The sequence below is a fragment of the Protopterus annectens genome, chromosome 6.part0, assembly GCF_019279795.1.
Source record: "Protopterus annectens isolate FY-2018-M chromosome 6.part0, PAN1.0, whole genome shotgun sequence".
In the NCBI taxonomy this organism is placed as follows: Eukaryota; Metazoa; Chordata; order Ceratodontiformes; family Protopteridae; genus Protopterus; species Protopterus annectens.
This window is the reverse complement of record NC_056737.1, coordinates 756,154,513-756,177,997: the sequence shown is the minus strand read 5'-3', so window position 1 is coordinate 756,177,997 and position 23,485 is coordinate 756,154,513. Positions and strand designations below refer to the sequence as shown.

At 39.3% G+C, this 23,485-nt stretch overlaps 1 protein-coding gene across 1 annotated transcript in view; it reads right to left on the bottom strand.

Moving 5' to 3' along the window:
- Positions 1 to 21,602, bottom strand: part of LOC122804516 (5-hydroxytryptamine receptor 1B-like) — a 153,982-nt gene extending 132,380 nt beyond the window's left edge. Inside the window, exon 1 of the mRNA XM_044074434.1 lies at positions 21,021 to 21,602. Coding sequence (XP_043930369.1) covers positions 21,021 to 21,207 — 187 coding nt within the window. The 5' untranslated portion in view covers positions 21,208 to 21,602. The remainder of the gene's footprint in view (positions 1 to 21,020) is intronic.
- Between the last annotated feature and the right edge of the window lie 1,883 nt (positions 21,603 to 23,485).

Here is a 23,485-nt window from a genome sequence, read left to right as displayed (position 1 = left end):
TGGGGATGTAGTATGTAGTATTTAAATCTATGCAGTGGTTATTGTGAGATTTGTCAGTAGTAGTTTAAAATGGGAATATATTGTGGTTTAATTTTTTAATGTTTAGAGGTAGATGGGGGTGCAGTATGCAGTATTTAAATCTGTGCAGTGGTTATTTTGAGATTTTTGAGTAGTAGTTTTTAAATGTATAAAACCTGTATGTATATCTAATTGTTATTGTTCTTGGGGGTATGATTTGGAAGTATTACTTTTAAAAGGCTGAACTGTGTGTATAGAAGTTGTTTATTTCTGGTGGGGGGGCAGTGAAATATAAATTTAGTGTGATGTATTTCTATTGTCGTAACTTTTTCTGGATATTTTATGTACGAGCATAGTTTGCACTTTTTTGTGTGGAAATGTGTGCAATTTAATGCTGTTTTCAGGACGTTAGGATATACTGTTTGGATAATTTTTCCTGTTAGTTCTTGCAAGTCAATGTTTATGTGTTACAAGACTACCTTTTGAGGGGGAATGTTAACAGTTAATGTTGTGTATTTATTATTCTAGTAGGTGCATGTTGCCAACTAGCTGAAGCTGTTTCAAGATTGTTTTCATTTATACTTGTAAATGTCTGCATTTAATTTTTTATGCATTTTTAATAAGGCTAAAATGTCCTGCTTTGCTTGTAATGTGAATATGGGTGTGCTGCTTTTACTTGGGTCTGTTTATTGCATCGCTGTGCTGGGTAAATTATGCTTAATTGCTATGTTTTGAGGTAAAAGAAGCCCATGGAGTCTGCTGTACATTGTAGTTTATTTTACTTCTCTTGCAAAAAGTACTTTTAAAAGTTAAAATGTTTACGGACTTTTTTCCTGTTTATTTTTTTTTTGTGGATGCATGCTCAGACGTTAATGCAGTGTATTTGAGATTGTGCTAAACCATGTCATTGTTACAGGGTAGTTTGCTTTTATAAGTAGCAAAGTTTTTATTTTGTGTTTTAGTGGTGTCTTCAATAAACCTACAATGTACTGTTTTCATTATAATCTGATTATGACCATTGCCGCTGTTGGGCAGTTCATTTATAGATCATTATGCTGTGTAAATTAGTGCCATACATTTCTTTTAACTGCTGTGGTCAAAAGCTAAATCAAGTCTATAGTATCCACTGTGCATTCTCATTCATTTTAGTGTTTTTTGGTTCAGTGAATGTGGTTAACTTTTTTTTCTTGAGGGGTGGGGTGAGGTGGGCATGTTCTGTGGTAAAAATAATGCATTTCATTTTCTACAAGCTGTGTTAATGTTAGTTTTCAATGGCCAAAATGCCCCCTACATTACCTCATTTACTATTTGACCTTTTTTAAACTATTTGTAATAACTTTTCTGCTCCATTCCTCAGTTCTTTTGCATGCCAATGTTTTTTGAGCCAGTTCTTTCAAGTGCCAATGTTTTTCAAGCCAGTTCTTTTAAGTGCAAATGTTTTTCGAGCTAGTTCTTTTGCGTGCCAATGTTTTTCGAGCCAGTTCTTTTGCGTGCCAATGTTTTTCAAGCCAGTTCTTTTGCGTGCCAATGTTTTTCGAGCCAGTTCTTTCGTGTGCCAATGTTTTTTGAGCGAGTTCATTTGTGCCTACAGCAGTATATTACTGCACCCTACTAACACAGTTTTGGTAAATATGTTGCATATCAGGTAAGTACAGACAGCAGCTTCATCACAGTCAACCAGCAGCAAGAGAATGTGCAAGTAGCAGGATGTTTGGAAAACAGAATTCGACTGGATTGAGAGATGCAGTGATGTCAAAGCGTTCTGCGAGTACTGCAAGAGAGAATTTCTAGTGACCCACGATGGAAGAAACAATGTCGCACGACATGAGACAACTGAACAACATAAGACTGCTATTCTTCAAGCTAAATCCACTCACCTGATGACAAAGTGGGCAAGGAACACAAACTTGAGGGACCAGAACTTAGGATCGTTGCAGCAGAAGCCTCTGAGGTGTTCCATGCTGTTAAGCACAATATTTCCTATAACAGCTTGGACTGTGCAGTAAAGTTGGCCAGCCAGTTGTATAGTGACTCGGACACTGCAAAGAAACTATCTTGTGGAAGAACCAAGGCTGAAGCCATAGTTGAAAATATTTTGGGATCGCACTCATTGGAATGCCTCCTGCATGACCTTCAAAAACCAGGCACTTCATTTGCAATTCATCAGATGCTTCCAGCAAGGGGAACATAAAATTATTTCCACTTGTTGTGAGGTATTTTTCTAAAGAAGAAGGGGTGGTGAATGGCCTTTTGGACTTCTATGAAGACCCTGATGAATCTGTACAGGCTATTTCACAGCATATTTCCAACATTATGGAAAGGCACTCCTTGCCCTGGAACAGCATTTCAGCTTATGGGGCTGATAATGCCAGTGTGAACTATGGGAAGAAATCTGGTGTGTATACCAGATTAAAAGAAAATTGCCTATCACTCCAGAAGGCTAACTGTGTTGCCCACATCATTCACAATGCAGCCAAAAAAGCTGCAGCACAACTACCATACGACGTGGAAGTATTTGTAATGAAACTTTTCAGCCACTTCTCAGGTTCTGCCACAAGGACCAGAGACTTGAAAGACTTCTTTGAGCTTTGTGGCATGGAATTTGAGAGTCTGTTAAGACATGTGCCAACAAGGTGGCTGTCACTTCTCCCAGCCATTGAAAGAGTAGTGAAAAATCTCCCAGTGCTCCAGTCCTATTTCCTCTCCCAGTGAGAAGAGGAGACCCCCCGGCAGATATGGCAGTACTTTTCAGCTAATGAACAAGGTGAGAATGAATTGCCTACACTGCCCCAGTACTATTTGCACTTTCTGTGTGCTGTTCTTGTTGATTTTAATGAACATATAAGTACATTAGAAAAATCAGCACTTACTGCCATGGAAACTTTTTGTGTAATGGTCTCTCTGAAGCAAAAACTGCAGGCAAGAGCTGAAGGTGCTTTCTTTGGAGGAAACTTAGGACACTTATGAGCACATTAGATAGCACTTCTGCTAACAAACTGAAAAGAGACTTCATTGTGTTCTTGGAGACAGCAGTGAAATACCTGGAACAGTGCTTTGATTATACTGAAAGCAACTACTTGTTTACACTATCTAACTTATCTCTAAATGAGCCCTTTGCTTTCAGTGACTTACTTAATGTGACCACTGCCCTGAGTCTGCAGGATGTAGATGAAGATCATCTTTTTAGGGACTACTTGGCAATTAGGCCCTTTCTGGAACAGTTATGTAACACAAGCTTGACCCCAGGAGAGAAGTGGCTGAAGCTTTTCAAAGAAGGGCCTGAACTGACTACACTATATCCGGTAATTGCTAGGGTTTTATCTATACCAACCTCAAACGCATTTGCAGAAAGAGTTTTTTCTTTGGTGAAAGGTAAATGAACAGATGTGTGAAACCGATGTAGTGTGGACTTGTTAAAAGCTGAATTACCTCTCATTCCAAATTTTCTTCAGAACGCTTGCTGACTGGGGTGCAAAGTGATCCTCATTGCCCCATTCTGGCCTCGTCAAGTGTGGTTCCCCTTCCTCTGGTCTCAGGTTCTAATTCCTCCTTGGATTCTGAATCCTTGCCTGGATCTCATCTCTCATCCCTCGGGCATCTGTCCACCCAACCTGGACAGCCTCAAGCTGATGGCTTGGTTGCTCCAGTTTCCCTGATTGCTAGGATTCCCGGTCTGTCATCTTCAGTAAAGACTATTCTGGTGGCATCCCACAAAACTTCCACTAGGAAGGTTTATCGCAGCAAATGGAAATGCTTCTCTATTTGGTCTTCTCAGAGGAACCTAAAACCCTTTACAGCCCCGGTTCTTGCAGTGTTGGAGTTTTTGTCCAATATTTTCGAACAAGGGGCTAGTTCCTCCACGGTTAAAGTACAACCGGTGGCCATCTCTAATTTTCGTGTCGGCGAGAATATGAATGCTCTGGCCTCTTTGAGACTGTGTAAAGCTTTTCTGAAAGGCACCTTTCTTTTACGTCCTCCGGTTAAGGATTCAGTCCCTCCTTGGGACCTTACCCTAGTTCTGCAGGTGCTAGTTGCTCCCCCCTTTGAACCAGCAGCATCAGTAGATTTGAAATTCTTATCCTGGAAGAAAGCTTTCCTAGTGGTCATTACTTCGGCCAGAAGAGTTTCTGAGATCCAAGCTTTGTCTGCCATGCCCCCTTACTTGATTTTTCATAGAGACAGGGTTTTGCTCCACATGAACCCTTCTTTCTTAATGAAAGTTGCCTCTGAATCAAATATTAATCAGACAATTAACCTGCTTGTTTTCTTTCCAAATTTTCAGAACAAGGGTGAATATAAACTGCATTTGCTATTTGTTCATAAACAGCTTTGTTTCTGTTTACATAGGACTAAACCCTTTCGTAAGTCTGACCAGTTATTCGTGTCCTTTTCAAGACCCTTTTTGGGCAAAGCCATATCCAAGGCCTCCTTAGCTAGATGGATTACACAATGTATACTGCAAGTCTATAAGGACAAAGGTCTGTCCCCGCCTGATCCTGTTAAAGCTCATTCTACCAGATCTATGGCAACTTCTGCTGCTTTATTTATATTTTTATTTATAAGCTCAACTTATCCTCAATCCAAAGAAAATTCAGCTTATGATTATAACCAGTTCTAAAAAAAAACACTGATAACAGTCAATTCACTATCTACTCCACAAATGCTACTCCAGTCTCTCCAGTGACACAGGCTAAGCTATTGGGAATAACCATAGACTCCCACCTAAAATTTGATAGTTATCTCAGCTTAACTATTAAAAAAGTACATGCGAAACTGGGATTACTCTACCGTATCAAACCATTTCTTACCAACAACACAAGATCAGCCATTGCTCACTCCCAACTTCTATCCACCCTACTCTATGCATCTCCCATTCTGACTAATCTCAACAAAACTGAAATAAGCAAAATGGAAGCCTGCTTTAACAGAATTGCCCACTTTGCTGCAAATTGCTCGTATAGAACTCATCACTGTACTGCTTTGAGACAGCTCCACTGGCTTGAACTGCCCAACCTCCTAACCTACAATCAGCTCTACCTCTGTCATTCTATCTACTACCTCCCCAATAAGTGTCCTGCACTCATAAACCTAGTACAACATCACTCAGCCAAAAGGCCTCTTAGATTATCAAGCAAACTACTACTAGAAGTCACCAACAGCTACAATAGCTTTGGAAATGCACTATATAGTAGTTCAGTGGCTAAAAAATGGAACTCTGTCCCCACTAGCATTCAAAACACATCATCCAAAGCCTCCTTTAAAGACCTCATCAGGCAACATCTCAAGCAAAGTTGGCAGTGCCATGATTGCTCCCCAGGCTAGTGAAAGTGGATAAGGTACACATACTAAACCTAGAGTACTTGATTAAGATTGAAAACTATTCTCACAAACACTGGCTAATCTACAATGTATGTACTGTACCTGTGTACTATGTATGTATTCTACCTATGTTACAAATTTCAGCTGTACACCACAAATCTATTAAATACTATTATTTTTAAATATTTTTTTGTTTGTTCTCTCCACTGTAACTGTTGATGTGCTGCATACCACTGTAAAATCATGTCTGTTGTAATTTGTATGTATACTGATCATGTCTGAATGTATCTGTAATTTTTCTATGTGGAGCTTTTCTCCCCGGGCCTCTGCTGAAAAAGGGCCTTTTCGGCTCAGTCAGACACCCCCGGTTAACAAATGTAAAATAAAAATAAAAAAAACTAATGATGACTGTAAATTACTGGATGAAATGTTGTGACTTTTACTCAAATATTATTTCAAATTGGGCCCTTCTTCAAGCCATAAAATCAAATTCAAAATACACTTTAAAAAAAAAAGTGATTTAGTGTACTAGTGTGCAGTATAAAGTACTAGAGTACAGTTTGTAATTTTGTGTTCTTTGTTTAGCGTTTATTTGCTAGTGTGAAGTATGTAGTACTAGGGCACAGTATGTAGTTTTGTGTTTATTCTTTGCTTTAGCTTTAATTGATAATAAGTCTTAATTTTATACTTGGCTTGTATGTGGTATGTAGATTTTTTTAAGTTTTCTTTTCTGAATAGTCATGGTTGGTTTATGAATTTTTTTAACTTTTTAAATAAACAACTGTCTGTTTAATGAGTAGTGTGTTTTTTATTCCTTTAAAGTTTATTTACTGTTACAACTGAGTAATGTTTGTTTTTGCAGTAATAGTTCACTTCATTTAAATGGTTTGAGTTTTCAGTATGCTGTAATGTCAAAATGTTGTATCCATAACTGTAATACTGCATCTCCTTTAACACCTCTGGTGATTTCGTGGTGGGGGTGTGACCAATGTCATATTGACCACACCCCTATCCTATTGGCCACACCCCCATGTCCCACTTTGGCCTTGTTAAAAGGTGGCAACCCTACCATAGACCTGTGGTTTATTTGCCCCACACATTCCCTTGAATGCACAATGACATAGATCTTTAATAAGGCACTGAAGTCAGCAAGCCAGCCTTCTCTAGCTATAAACATATTTCACCTTCTTTAAGCTCATCTGTATATGTAAGGATTGTAGTGATGTCCTGAAGCTCTCTTCTTATCAACTTGACTGATGTATATTCCCCTTAGGGTAAGATATCAACACAATAAATACTTGGAGAACGAAGATACCATTCAATGCATTATAACATGCAGACATGCCCAGCCAGTTTTTGCAGCTATATATGCACAAATGCAAAATTTAAAAAGGAAAAATAATGCATCTAGGCAGCCATAATATACACAGCTGCAGAACTATTTTTACCATGTTTATGGATTACGATTATCAGAACTTACTTTGTTGCTCAAAACAAAAAAATAAATAAATAAATAAAAACACAATGGTGCATCAAGAATATCTGATTAGCATGCAATAAACAAACTTCAGCAATGTAAACTGGCTTAGACATCATGCCTTACTATTCAACTGATCATCACTTTATGCTCATAATTCTCACCCGTGCTACTCTACAGTCCCTGTTTTACAGAACGACCCTCATAACATGTTTGATTTTCCTGTAAATCACTCAGAATTGCAGTCAATCAGTAATAATTCCAAACATTAGATTTTCATATTTCTTATTATTTAGAAAATGTACACTGATGCAAACCGTGTTGCCCTATCTATGTTTAAATTAATAAGAGTATTATTAATAATTGTCTTTTATTTTGGGTGTCTGTTCCCCCATTATTTTTGGCTTTGTCCAGAATTCTTGAAAAAATATGTTGAGAGGTATGTTACCTGCCACATAGATAGTGACATCTATAGCAAAGCAGCAACTATAGAGAAACATGCCTTTAGTCAGAAGTGTTGATCCAACAACATTCAAAAAACTGCTTATAGAGATCGACTGGAAAGTATTACTTGCTCTCTCCAGTGTGAGAGATGTGCTTCAGTACTTGAGGGGCTCATTTAAAAGTCTGTTCAATGCACTACTTATGCTAAGAAGAGCTAGACTGAGATCTGAATGTCACACTTTGATTACATGTCAGATAAAATGACTAATAGCTTTGAGGACTAAGTAATGGTAAGTGTACCACAGAAACAAAATGGATGGCAAATCACATTTTCATCTTAAATTCCAATAAGTCTGCAATGTATACAAAACACATGGCAGGGAATATAAGAAGTAATATCTCATTGCCTTGCAGGGCAGAGACAGTAACTCACCAAAGCAATTCCTGAAAACTGTATATTAAATATTAGACAAAATGTCCAACTGACAAACCACACCATAAAGCAACAAAACTGAGCAACTTTTTGAAGTCTTCTGTGTATTTTTCACTCATTCACATATATTAGTGACAGCTTGAAAAGCATTAGTAACCACCCTTGAAGAGCTGGGAGTAGTGAATATATTTTCCTGTCAGACAGTCTACTATAGTTCAATATTGAAGCTGTTTCAATGGATGAAGACAATGTGACCTGAAATACCGGTTCCCTATAATATGATCGAAGACACATTCTTTCGAATGTGTCTTGATTGAACTTGAAAGCACGAAATGGCAAAATACCGAAATGGCATATAAGCGAATTCTTTCCATGGGAGAGTAATCGCTTGGCCGCTTTCGTTATTTTGCCATTTTCATCACTGTAGTGTGATCTCGGAGTTGGTATATTTAAGTAGGGGGGTGTGGGGGACACAGTCCCCCACGTCGGGGGTGTGGGGGCAAATCCCCCCACTTTATGTAATGTTTTAATTTTTTTTTTCTTTTTTGGAACAGCAATTTTTTTTCCCTGGGAAAAAAAATCGCTTTTCTAAGTGTTCGGGATTGCAAGGTTTTGCTTACATGGGGTCGAACAGCGTTCGCTTTTTTATGCGTTCCCTGATTTAATACTGACCCGAAATACTACATGAATCTATCCAAAATATTACAGCAAACTGCACTGGTAAACTGTAGGCCTATGCATTCCTAAACAGTAGTTTTAAAGAGGAAGGTTGTACCACCACTGTGGAATCTAGCAGATGTACACATAGGTAAAGAGAAAGCAACATAATCCCTCAACAACTACAGGGCAAATACTCTCTGCTAAGTCTTCTAGCCAGGATAATTGAAATGGTAGCACATAAGCAGTTCATACCTTACTTGAAATACAGCCAGGGTCTCCTCTGTATGTGTTTGCCCCAGCACAAGGGCTGAACACTGCATTAATCATCCTGACAGACTATGAGAGACAAAACTTTAACAAATCATTTCTTGCAGGTGTACAGTACCTTGACCTTTCAAAAAATTGATACTGAATATCTCACTCTCCTACTTAAAGACAGACTGCATATGGCATTACATAATCTAGCTTCAGGGCAATCTTTGAAACCAATGTTAACCTACAAAATGGAAAAAAGACAGAGTCCTACTGGCAAATAACTGAATATCCCACAGATATGCCCCTTGTATCCTGTTATTCAACATATTTATTATCAATATGAACTAGGTGCAAGAACAGCATACAGAGGACTGTGATCACATTTCTGACCATAACCAACTTATTGCATATCTGAAACATGGATGTCAGATAGTTCACCATGAAAGCAGGATGAAGTGAAGTGAAGATCGAGAGGTAAATCTTGACATCCATGTTGAGAACACATAGTAAGAGTTATGACTTCAGACAGTCATAATACTTTGTAATGGATGGTGCTTTATCTGCTCCATGAAGTACCAAGTACAGAAAAAAAGAAAAAAAAAACTGTAAGTTCATGGTTTTGAAAGATATAAAACACTTATCACTGCTATACAGACAGTGGACAGAAATGATATGTCCTCTGAGGAACTAATGCCTTTAAAGCTGTTAGATACTTTGTTCTGCCAGGACTTTTGTTAAAAAGTGTATCAGAGAGAAGCATCTAACAGCGTTTAAAGCTATTTTTGCTTTTGCATGGTTCTGTACTGGCTAGTAATGCCTGTTGGTACACTTTAGTGTGCAACTAGAGCTTAAAAGCAGGCTGAACCTGAAAATGTTCTACCCAAATCAATGTTCTACTCCTGTCAAAAAATGATAAATAAATAAATACATAATATCAGCATTCCATGACAGGAATGTGGATTATAGTAAGATTTGCTCTATTCTGGCAAAGTGTTTATCATCCACAAATCCCTCAATGACAACATCTTAGGCACCATGTATGGTTTAAAATACATGCATCCCATTCATTATCATGTGCTAGAAAGACATAATTTTCTGTTAATTTTGTTTCAAAACAAATGGTTGTGGCAGGTAAGAGATAACATTCACCAGTATAAATACAGTGACATAACACTGGCAGTTTTCAGGGATATTTATTACAAGTAGCAAAAGTTTTTACTTTTGACAAAAAGTGATTCATTAAGAATGTGTGTGTACTTTTCATCTTGAGTACAGAATATGCATTTTGCTGCAAGTATAACAAATTACTTCAGTCATCAGTTGCTCTGCAGGTAGCCTTTATTGATATCTTGGTTTAAAATATTAAACATTTTCCAAGTCAAAAGGCACTACTTGGCAAAGTAAACATAGTGCTGTGAATGTTAATGTTCTCAGTACCTTTTGTTCTAAAACTTCAGCATAGTATTTCATTGCAGCATTTCATTACATAACCTGGTTTAAAAGCTAGTATAACTTGTCACTATCACTTAAAAGTGAGATCTCAAAATGAGTATGAAAAAAATATTTTCTGTGTATCACAAATACATTTGCCTCACTTTCAAAACTGACAATTGTAGTCATGAAAAGAAAAAAAAATGAAGGATTATATAGTAAATTAGCAAAAGTGCTAGAAATTGCTGTAGAAGAACCTTATCTATTTTTCAAAAACAAAAAGTTCTTGGCTCAGAGAAATTTAGGAACAATGTATATTACAAATGATTCATTCACTTCCAAAGTGTCTGGAAAAAGGTAAATATTTGACTTTTATGAAAAAATAATTTCGAGGTTATTATATTATATGATGTGTCAGGGAGGATGTGGGAGTTAAACTCACCAATATAAATGGAAAAGGGTCAATAGTTCAGACAAAAAAAATGCCTTTTCTCAATTTTCTAATAACAGTTGTCTGCATGTTAGAATAAGCATAATGTCTTACTGTTGGTTAGGATTTTCCATTATTTTGTTTCAAAATTTCAGAATAATATTTTATGAAGCTCAAAAATGGAGGTCTACTACAAGTGCTTGCATGCTAGTAGTCTCATGACACACTTCCTTGCCTCTACATGGTTTTATTTTCCTGCTCTAACTTCCAGTAGCCTGATCTTATTTTACTCTATATCTCTTCCAACACCTTATCCAATGAAAGTGTATAGCTCCCACCAGCGCCATAACGCTATCTCTATAATTATTAATCAGTTCCTAACCTGGGTCCTCATTCCCTAACCTGAAAACTTTATTCCCCTTGCCTAAACCAAAAACTCCACTCTCCCTCCCTAAGCCTAAAGTCACTGATCACTCCCTAAATCTGAAACTCTAACCCATCTCCCTAATCCTGAAATCCTGTCTGACTTCCTAAACCGAAAACACCCTTGGCACTCCCTAAACCTAAACTCCTATCCTGCTCCCTAATCCCTGATATATTAAACATGAATCCCCTTCACTAATTTACACCCCCCCTCCCATGGCTGGTGCACTTACCTCGCTCAGACTTGTATAACATGTTCAAGTAAGGTGAGTCGGCTGCTAGCCTAAACTCATATTTGAGTTTGAGCTCGAGCAATAGCCTGTATGAGCTACAAGATGTTGGAGTTCATGACATTTGGGACTTGAACTCTTGTAGTAGAACCACAAAAATGCCCCCGACCAGAATGAAGACAGCTATTCCATTGTGGATAGGCTATGAAAAACATTACTAATATGTAAGTTCATAGTATAGAAATGAATGTTTGTGGTTCATTTGGCAGACTTAATGCACTGCCATAATACTGGAAGTTTTCACAGTTTTTGTTCCAAATTTTCAAAGTCTTGGTTTTATTTTCCTGCTTTGTCTAAAGTGGTGAACAGTAACAGATATGGCCCAGTACATAATATTGCACAATGGCAGCAAATGTAACCTTACAGATAAAACTGTCTTACTGTCAAAGGCTTAGTTCATGGATTGGACAACAAGCATGCCATGCTGAAATGTTAAAACCAAAATGTTAAACAGTGGCTGAGTTGTGTTCATTACCTGAAGCCCCTGTGATAAACATCTTCATTATTTTTGCCTTCACTCCCCTTTTTCACATTTTTACTTGGTGTCAGAGTGTCACATCAACATTTGTCAATGTGACCAAAAGTCATTAATTAATGCTGAATGCTTCTGGTTCCTTCCAGAAAAGGGATTGTTTGTCCAGTGTGCCTACCTCATTAACATATGGCTATTATTATTAGTAGTAGTATATTACACTTAAACCCCATGCAAAGACGGGAAAAGGAGGATTGATAATAATGATTGCAATGTTTACAACAGAAGCCTGAAGTATCTTTTGTTAACATTGATCCAGAACATAAAAATATAAAAATGCATTCTTCAGTTACTTGAGAAATCATGGCTCCCAACAAGTGCACCTATGTTTGTAATATAAGGACAAAAGTGGGCCAGCAGCCTTGTGTGGTAAATATGGATGTGAGGAGTAATAGATAGTGTGCCCAGAGTAATAGTCTTAGAAGGAGATCAGGGAAATATTGATGGACTATTTTTATTGCAGGTGACCACAAAGGTAAGCAAATTATAGACTGTGCGCCATGACCGGGCTAGCCAATTGACAGTGTAAAATATGGCTCTAGGTGATTCAGTCATGTTGACTAATGTTACCAAAATGGGGATGGATAGTTACCAGTGATAAGTTGGTTGAGGACCCAGCCTACTCTGACCCACACCGGGGACCTTTGCTAACAGTGGGAGGGGTATATGTGCCCCTATTGGCCAGTGTGTACCCGCCGTAAAGCCCAGCAGCCCTGTGTCAATAAGCTACTGGCCAGCTGGTGTCTAGTTTGCCAGCCTGGCTTACCTGGGATAGCTTTGTTAAGCCAAAGTCAGACATAAAACCAACCAACCTGCCAAACATGAACTGAGAATTGCTACGCTTAATGTAGGTTCACTGACAGGACGCAACTTGCAAGTGGATGACATGATGATACAGAGAAGGCTGGACATCCTATGTATCCAAGACATGAGATTGAAGGGCAGTGCAGCAAAGCCACTTGGCTTGGGATCCAGACTCTACTACTCAGGTAGGGGACAGGCTAGAAATTGTGTAGGAATTGTGGTGAGAGAGGGGCTTCAGAAGGCAGTGAGGGATATCATCAGAATTAATAACAGACTTATGGCAATCAGACTTCAGTGAAATGATAGGGCAGTGTTCATAATCTCAGCCTGTGCCCCACAGCAGGGTTGTGATTGTGAGGAAAAGAGTGCATTCACACAGCAGTTGATGACCCACTAGATGAAGCAGAAAAACATGAATTGGTGTTCATAATGGGTGACTTGAATACACATATCGGGACAGACAGAACATGATATGAGGACTGCCTGGGTCCACATGGGTAGGGCAACAGGAATAAAGAAGGAAAAGCCATTCTAGACTTTTGTCTGGCAAATGGCTTGATAGTAGCCAACACATGGTTCAGAAAGAGAGACAGTCAGAAGCTCACATACAACAGTAGCCAACATGCAACTCAGGTAGACTTCCTCCTGGTAAGGAAATGCCACTGGGGTAGAATCCATGATTGCAAAGTCATCTGTAGTGAAACAATCAGCCCACAGCATACACCACTAGTTGCCACAATCAGCTGCAATCAGTGGCCAGAGAAGTCTCTAAGGTCAAGAGAGACCAGGCTGAAGACCTGGAAGTTGACTGGAGAGAAAGTACAACAGTTCAAGGAATTACTCAGGGCTCTAGCACCCCAAGAAGAGGAGGAAATAGGTAGAGCTGAACAAGAATGGCAGTGCCTAAAAGCATCATGTGTTAGGACTACAGAAAAGATACATGGCTGAGCCAGGTATGGAAATAAGGTACATAAGAAAAGCTAGTGGTCAAATGCAGAAGTCCAGGAAGTCATCAAAAGAAAGAAAGAGTGCAGGAAGAAGTGGGAGATAGAAAAGACTAACCAGGCAAGGAAGGACTACTAGTTGGCTAACAAAGAAGCTAAGAAAGAAATTGCAATAGCAAAGAATAGGTCATTGGAGGCACTGTACCAACTTCTGGAAGTTGACTCAGTAAGGGGTACAAAGAAACTATATCAGGTTGTAAGGCAAAGACAGAAAGATAAAGAAGATAGTCAGACACCCTTCATAAGGGATGCCAGCAACAACCTGCTCACCAGCCCAGAGGACATCCAAGGCAGATGAAAGGAGTATTTCCAGCAGCTTCTGAATGAAGAAAACCCCACAGAAGTTGTGCTGCTCCAGAAACAGCCTAGGATGAGAGAAGAAGAGGAGCCCACCCTAGAAGAAGTAACAGCATCACTAAAGAAGATGAAGTCAGGGAAAGCAGCAGGCTCAGATGAGGTCACAGCAGATATGATAAAGATACTGGGTGAGATAGGGGAGAAATGGCTCCTGACAGTACTAATAGCAGTGTGGAGAGAAAGGCGCATCCCAGATAATGGGAGAATAAGTATATTTGTGCCAGTGTACAAGAACAAAAGGGACATCCACAACTGTGGGCAGTACAAAGGCATCAGACTCCTATCACATTGCATGAAAGTTCTGGAGAGGATGACTGATAAATGGATATGCAGAGTACTAGAATGTAAGATGGGAGATTAGCAGTTCGAATTCAGATCAGGATGCAGCACAAATGAGCCGATGTTTGCAGTGAGACAGATACTTGAGAAGAAGCTAGAGATGAGGAGACAGTCCAACTGGGCATTCCTAGACTTGGAAAAAGCATGTGTCAAGGTCCCAAGAAAGCTGATCTTGGCAGTACTGTGGTGGGTTGAAGTCCTAGAAACATTGGTAGAATTAGTGCAGGCTATGTACAAGGACCCAATGACTCAAGCATGAACAGTGTTCAGCCTCACAGAGGAGTTCCCAGCGGGAGTGGGTGTACACTAGGGTACTGCTCTGAGCTCACTGCTGTTCATACTGGTTATGGACTACATTAGCAAACAGGTCGGAGGGGACAGATCAACAAAGTTGCTGTATGCAGATAATGTGGCATTACAGGCAGTCTCTGAATTAGAACTTCAGCAAAGGATAGGAGAATGGAATGCAAAACTGAAGGCACATGGGATGAAACTAAGCACGAATAAGACAGTGGTAATGGCAGCAAATTGGGGAAATCAGAATAAGCTGAGAACAGACATAAAATGATAAAAGGGTATATAGTGGAACAGGTAAACAGCTTCAAATATCTGGGAGGGGTGGTTGAGGAGAATGGAAGTCTGAATGAAGAGGTCAAAGCTAGAATCAGAGGGGCTGCAGCCAATTGGCATAGAGTGTCAGGTGCAGTCTATGACAGACGAATGCCAAAGAAGTTGAAAAGTAAGGTGTACAAGACAGTGGTGTGATCAGTACTGCTGTATGGTACAGAACCCTGGGCAGTAAAGGCATAACAGTTGAAGAAACTAGAGGTGATGGAAATGAAGTGCCTGAGAAGGGTGGTAGGATGCACACTGGGGGACAGAAAAAGAAATGAGGACATAAGAGCAGAAACCAAAATAGCTCTAATTGCAGAAAAGATCAAAGAGAACAGATAACAGTTGTTTGGACACATGTGCAGAAAAGCAGAAGACAATCCGGTGAGGAAGATTTTGGACAGACAGGAAGAAGGTAAGAGGAAGCGAGGATGTCCAGCAAAGAGGTGGATGGATTGTGTGAAAGAAGATCTGCGACAGGCAGCCATGAGTGTTGAAGAAGGCAGTTGTGCGGCAGTGAATCAAGAGAGTTGGTGACAGTTAACACAATACCCCGACCCCATGTAAAAAAAATGGGATAAAGGGGGCTGATGATGATAATGAACAAAAGTAAGGTCCATATTCTTTATTTCTGATAGTGAACACTGGCCATTAGATAACCACCAAAACCTCAAACTAGGAGTGATGACAAAGCATTTCTGTATTTGTGCACGTATGTGTTTCCTGCATGCATTCCAGAACCTAAGACTCACAGTGCCATACATTACCCGAGCTCACAGACTGCCGGTGTATCCATGTCATCCTTTGTGTTCACTGTGTTGTATTAATGCAGGGCACACATGCTGCCGTGCTGTGCACCCACAGCTGCTTCTGTTGCAAAGAACACTGTGGAAACAACACAGATGTAATTTTGTGTGTGTGTGTGTGTGTGTGTGTGCGTGCGTGCGTGCGTGCGTGTGTGTGTGTGTGTGTGTGTGTGTGTGTGTGTGTGTGTGTGTGTGTGTGTGCTTGAAATAAAGGAGTTATAGGACTGTCTTCTTTATTTTTTGGTCTGACATTAATGTGTGCATGTTTCTGTCTGTGCATGTATGTGGGTATTTCTGACTGTGCATATGTGTGTATATGAATATGTACATGCTTGCATCTTTTTAACTTAGGACCTGTAGGAGAATTTTCTTTATTTTAGATATTTCAGGCATGAGTCATGGCTTTTGCATCCAAATGTATACTAAACAGTGGGTGAAACTGGCAAACACAGGATCACATAATAAATGTTTATGTGGGTTAGGCAAATGGCTCATTAGGGAGAACATTTTATAAACATAAACTGTTATTAGAGTATTTCATAAGCTTTTCCAGATAATGACACAGATAGATTGGTTACCTGCCAGTGCTCATAGATTGGGTAAATAATATGGGAATCAGTATATGACTGACAGCTCTTTGAATGACAAATCAAATCATAATGCCTGAAAACCATTTTAAGCAATCACGGCGTTTGCAATTTTTCACACTATAGTTTGTTGGGGTGGGATCTTCCCTCATATATGGGGTTTTATGAGTATTGTTGAAAACAGTTTTCAGCAATTATGTTCTGCATTATTGGCACTCACAGAAAGTTGGATTTATTTCTCTATGTGAGTCTAGTGATATTTGGCCCTGCCTCCTACTCTACTATTTTTATATTACAGATGATGGCAAGAGGTTGTACAACATGTATGGGGCACCTTCTTGGGTTTACTGTGTCATCCCATTTGCACTTAAACATAGTCTTCTGTATGGTGTTGCAGTTTCCAAAGTATAGTACTGCTCACATAATATTATATTCAATGCCTGTAATTGTGTATGGTGGGTATATTTCAGTGTGTGTGTGTGTGTGTGTGTGTGTGTGTGTGTGTGTGTGTGATACTCTACCTGGTTAGCTGTTAAGCAGTGGCAGCACTTAGCTTTGAATTGCAGTTTGTTGCCTTCTTATTCACCTTATATCTGTGCTATACTTCAAGGGTAAGTGCCACTGCCTTAGATTACTAACTGAAAGAGACAGACAAGCCACTGTTTAACTGCTAACAGACCAAGGTGTCCATGTGCAACTCTTTAGGAAAATATAAAAATTAAAAGTTACTTAACTTGCTTTGGGTCAGAAAGTGTACAGGTCAGGCAGAACATTGGTAAGTGACAATGAAATATTCATCCATCCATCGTCCCTCCATCCACCCATCCATCCATCCATCCATCCATCCATCCATCCATCCATCCATCCATCCATCCATCAATCCATTTCTATACCCAATGTACCTAGAGCAGGATAATGGGAAGGGGGTGTAGAACCTTTCCTAACAAGCAGGTTTGAATTCAGTTTTTCATAATTCCTTATTACTTTGCAGTAATACATAAAAGAATAAATATAAACATACAGACGTAACAAACATAACAATACTGTATAACAATAAAAACATACTAGACTAAAACAAAACTTGTAAAACAGGAATAGAAAAAAATTGAATTAAAAAAGTGCTGGAATAAATAAACTCTGAGAGACATCTAAAAACTTTTTAAATGTTGGGGTCTCCCAAGGACACCTAGATAGTAGCTTTCAAATGTGAAGACTTGAAAAGTGAAAGAATGACTCTTAGAATATTCAAATTGTACCCCAAAACTCTGGAAGGGCTTGGGTAGCAGAATGAAGGGCATGAGTGGAATAAGGAGTCACCACATTTTTTAGATAGAGGGCCTGCGTCATGTAGAACAAGAAAGGTCAGGACACAAACATTTCAAGCAGTATACAGTTGAAGAGGGTCCAAAGAACTGATGTAATGCATTACATTAGATGAGATCCCAGTTAATAATCTGGTGGCAGAGATTTGAATTTGCAGCAAGTAATCCAGTTCACAGTTTAGAAGTTCTGAGTAAAAGGAGTTGTAATACAGTAGAGAGTCGATTATCCAAACTAATTGGGACCTAGGGTAGTTCGGATAATCAAACATACATTGAACTGGATAAAAAAACTGCTAAAATCTTTTTTTTTTCAGCATTCTTTTCAACCATTCAGTGATTCCAGTGGACAATAAGGACTATTTTTCACACAAGAGCAGGCTACAAGCTCAAAAAAACACACACAAGTGAATACATATGTTTACATATTCAGACTTTATGATTTTCCCACCCAAAATCTTTGGAAGGCTTCGTTCGGATAACTGATGTTTCTGATAATCGGCATTCAGATAATCAACTGTAGTTAAGGTTAGTGGAAATCACAGTGTAAAGTAGGAACCAGGCCTTGATGGGGCACCAGTTTTTAACACACGTGCACAGACTTATACCTGTTTATTTTACACATGTCCAAAGTAAGGGTTTTACAAGCTGATGAGAAAAGTGACTGTCAAGTATGATAGTTGCTTATCAACTGAATAAGCAATGCATCTGCCAGACTATCTTGGGAGTGTGAGAGGAATTCAGGGCAATATCAATGTTACCTGCTGTATAAGGTAAGTACATTGGTTCAAGGTCCCTTTTCAGGTATGTATCAGCTGGGGATTAACCCTTAACATCACTAGATGGGTAACAAATTGGCTCACTGACAGAACACATACTGTCAAAGTTGGTGTCTCCGCCTCTACCAGTAGACCCGTCACCAGTGGCGTACCACAGGGACCTGTGCTGGGCTCTTTACTGTTTGGAATCTATTTCTCGGAAGTCCAGGCTAAAGTAGATGGCCTTTGGCTTACCAAGTTCATTGATGATTGCAAACTGGGTGCAAATCCCCCAACGATGTTAACATATTACAACAGGAGCTAACACAGACAATTGACCGGTGCCAAAGCCACAGTCTAAAACTAAATGCAAAAAAGTGCATTATTAGCCTAATTGGCAAAGCAGAATTCCCTGCTACTTGCAATATTCACAGCACCCCTCTAAGTTCAAACCCAGTGGTGTGAGATTTGGGAACACTGGTAGATGACAATTTGAACTTCGACCACCAAGTTTCCACAGTGGTACGAAAAGCCTTCTACACTGCGCATCTCATAAGTAGGGGTACTGCATCCAAGTCTAAGGATGTTATAATTCCACTGTACTCGACCCTCATCAGACCATAAATAGAGTACAATGCTCCCTTCTACATGTACCTCACCAAACACTTGCAGGAGCTGGAGAGACCACAGAGGTTTTTCACCAAGAAAATACAAGGCCTCCAAATTTCCGTGGATAGACTGAAAGCCCTGTCACTGTACTCTGTATCGCATAGGCTGCTGAGAGATGGCTTGTGCCTGGCCTACAAGGCAGCCTTGGACCCTGCCTTGATGGATATGCCGCACATGACACTAGGGATATTAACCTAGTCTGTGGCATTAACAGAACATGCTGGAGAGACAGATATACCTCCCAAAGATTGCCATTACTCTGGAATAAACTTCCAGTTCACATGAAGCAGAGCTCCTCACCGACCCTATTTAAGTGCATCCTGGACAAATGGATGGGAGACCACAAATTCACCTGGGGGGGTGACACCCATGTCCATCATGGACAGGGGGGTCAGTGTTTATCACAGATGTGCTCTTGAATTATGTCCATCTAACCAAAGACAATTCAGGCAACTCAGGATTAACATGGCTAGGCTTGTAAGGGCTCTAGGGCCACTAGCCTAGTTAGCTCCTATAAACCTATCACTGTGCCACACTATGAGCTATATATAAATCATATATTTACTTCCACCAAACAAATTATTCCAGCATTCATAATCCTGATGAACTGTACAAGTTTTTTGTATAGCACATGCTGTATATAGCTAGTTGTGTGTCTTATAATTTTATAGTCAATTGTTGTAATAGCTGCTACATTCAATTAAAGCATAGTGATTTAGTAATTAAAGTTTCTGTTCCAAAGTTGTGGAGTCTAGGGTTCAATCCTGCTTACTGTGAGTATCAGCTGTCAGTAAGTGGCATTAGGTATTAATCAAATATCGAAGGCTATGTGGATTATATTATATACTCATTGTCAACTATATATGATAGTATTTGTGATGTCTTCTGGACTGAGTCATGCCTGAAAAGGGACCTTGAAGCAATGTACTAACAAATGTAAAAATAAATGCTGTTACAAAGCATTTGCACATTCTGTGTGTGTGTGTGTGTGTGTGTGTGTGTGTGTGTGTGTGTGTGTGTGTGTGTGTGTGTGTATGTGTTTATGTGTGCGTGTGTGCATGTGTGTGCGTGTGTGTATGTGTGCGTATGTGTGCGTGTGTGCGTGTGTGTATGTGTGCCTGTGCGTGTGTGTGCCTCTGTGTGTGTGTGTGTGTGTGTGTGTGTGTGTGTGTGTGTGTGTGTGTGTGTGTGTGTGTGTGTGTGTGCATGTGTGTGTGTGTGCGTGTGTGCGCATGTGTATGTGTGCCTGCGTGTGTGTGTGTGTGTGTGTGTGTGTGTGTGTGTGTGTGTGTGTGTGTGTGTGTGTGTGTATGTGTGTATGTGTGCCTGTGCGTGTGTGCCTGTGCATGTGTGTGTGTGTGTGTGTGTGTGTGTGTGTGTGTGTGTGTGTGTGTGTGTGTGTGTGTGTGTGTGTGTGTGAATATTCTTTAAATAAAGCAGTTTCCTCTCCAAAACTAACTAGCTTCTCTGAACTGTCTAATATATTTACTCTTGTTCTGTGGACCAGATCAAGACTGATAATGATTCAAGCTAAACCACTTTTATCCATTTAAGAAATAAATAAGTTAAATTAGTCTTGCCTTAAGTGCAGACGTTCGTTTTTATTGTCTTCTCTATATGCAGATGCAGATGCAGATGCAAATACAGTTTTTAATCTATATTTATTTCCTCAGATTCCAAAGCCACATATTCTGTAACAAACTCACTTCTGCTGAATATAAGTAGAAAACAGCCACTGCAGTGCTTCAGCAGTGGGATTCATATATAGTTCTTCTTGGGCTAATCTTGAAGAATTATATTTAAGTTAAGTGTATCTTTTTAAATGAAACCAAATAGTTACTCCCACATGACAATGATTTCTCTAGTGACATAAATTCTAAATTTTGTTATACTGCACAGGTGAGAATTTATTACAAGTATAGTAAATCTATAAACAAATAAGTAAAAAAAACAGGTATATTATTATATTTATTAAAGCAATTCTAAGTGACATATCTTAAACAATATGTCAACCTGCTACCTGGTGACATAAGGTTGCATAACGTATACTCACCTGTTGTAGCCGTTATACACATGGCAATCATTATAAATCCAAGTATTCCTTTCCAGATAGGTCCTAGTCCCATATTGTTTTCTATAACATCAAAATCTTTCATCTCTGATTGTAGATTATGTGGCAAGAGAACAGCAGCTGATGATCCTGATGTATTTAATAATGCAAGTGCTGTTGAATGTATCATATTTTAAATATCAGGTATGGTTCTACAACATGCATACTATTTTTTCCAAAGATACAGTCGATGATGTTGGGCAGCGTCCTTTCCTTAATACAGTCTTTTAGTAATAAACAACATCTATGGTCAAAGAGCATTTCTATTTTAAGCAAACCGATGCCACTGTCCAGGAAACACCATTTCCTATGTGAAAACAATGATACTTCATTGTAAAGTATTAGTCATCTATTAGTATCAGATGATTTTGCAATGGGTCAATTTTGATTGTAGTAATAGCCAGAAAAATCTATATCCTCCTGCAGAAACGTCTTTGTCCTTGTTGAAGGAAGAACAAATATGACTGAAATGAATGAAGCGAGCTGCTGAAATGTACTGTGGATGAGGAAAGCTGAATAACTTAATGTGCTTCACATCTGCAAGCCTTCTTTTACTGAGAAACCACGTTCTGGCTGAATTCATTTAATGGGTTACAGTGTGAGCAAGAATAAAGTAATGGAACCATGGAAACCAATCACTCATTGACAATGTACTACTCAGTACTACAAAGAGGAAACGCTGCTTTATTTGGAACTACATAAACAAGATGCCATTTTCTTTACATTTTTGAAAATCACAATCATCTAAAGCAAGAATTTAAATATCAAAACTATTTAAGTGAAAGGCTTATGAATGTGAGGGACCTCTTAGCCACTCTAAGCTGGAATACAATAATTTATTACTGTCTTAAATTGATTTTTCAAAGCCTCCAAATGCATGTACTATGGTACAGATTTGAAACATAAATATATGTAATAAATGTCATTAAAACAGGGCAAGCATAAATGTTTACATATCAAATACAAATTTCAAAACAGCTACAGAAAGTAGATAAATGAATATGTATAGAGAAGGATACCACAGTAGTGTTATATCAGAGGATGTGTATTAGGTAGAAGGCTCATTTGATGACTGTGTCAGTTTCCTTCTTATGACAGCTTACCCTATCTGCATTTTATAAAAACCACTTGATTTAGGAAATATACATTTATCACACATCTCTCAAAAAGCAGACACAGAAAATAAATGCTTGCCGTCCCGGTCCCCTTCAATAAACACATCACACCAAATGACATTTGATGACCTTTATTAAATTCCATAACATAGCTTTGTTCAACAAATTCATTAATTATAACTATCCATAATATAATTGATTCTAAACACAGCATAACAGCCTTGAAATGTTAATTAGGGCAGCGTACCTACTCACCCTGCCCCAGTAAGCAGCGTCCATACCTCTGCTCGCTTGCTTTACTTATGAAGCAGTGTCCCATCTCACTGCATACACCATTCATTGAATCGCCTTCCACCAAATAACAGCATCCTTACCTCAGCTTACTTATCTATTCCGCAAGCTTCCTCCAACTACTCATTTTCCTTTCCCAGATCCTTGAAATGAACATCCAGCCACTAGAGGGGGAAAAGAAGAGGGCAAACCTATCCCTCTTCTCTGCCAACCAGCCTGACCAGGCTGTTCCCCCTTCCTTCTACCCAAAATTGTTCAACCCACTACTTCCCATAAAGGAAAGGATTAAGCCAAATATCATTTGGTGTGCCCATCATCTGTAAAGCACCTTAGAATCCCATCATAACCCACCTTGCCATACCATCACCGAAACACATCCTAATGAAATAAATAAAGTAGGAATACCATGACCCCACTGTACCACCAGAACATCCACACCACGAGAATACATACCCTTTTAGCCCATTTCCTTCGAAGCTGAAATCATGGCTCAACCTGAACGAATTGACAACCTATAACCAATGAGTAACTATGATCACTCCAAGGTTCCAAGCTCCTGAACGCAAGGGTTGAACTCCACTGGCTTACAGGAGCCATAAGACTTTAGACTAATGGGTTCTCGTGCTCCTGAATGTTGTGACTCTACTCCTCATATGGAATCCCCACACTGTCCATAAACTGTCCCCAGCAGTTTACCCTCACTCAGACCCTCATTGGGCCCCCATTCCCATAGCAAGAACATCCTATCAAATAGCATCACCTTTCAGATCCACTTTCCAGGCCACTGTATGAGGCCTTCTGCACTTCTGAAATTTCGGCCAGTAACTGTTGCCCACTTGAGCTCACCATGTTTAACCTCCTCGTTCACCACTGCTTCCATCATCTGCGAACTCACTGTGTGGCACCGCAACTGGTACTCATGACACCACCATCTACAAAGAAAAGGACAAAAGTAAATACTCTAGCCTGTAAAGAGAAGGTTCCACCTCATACCCACCTATT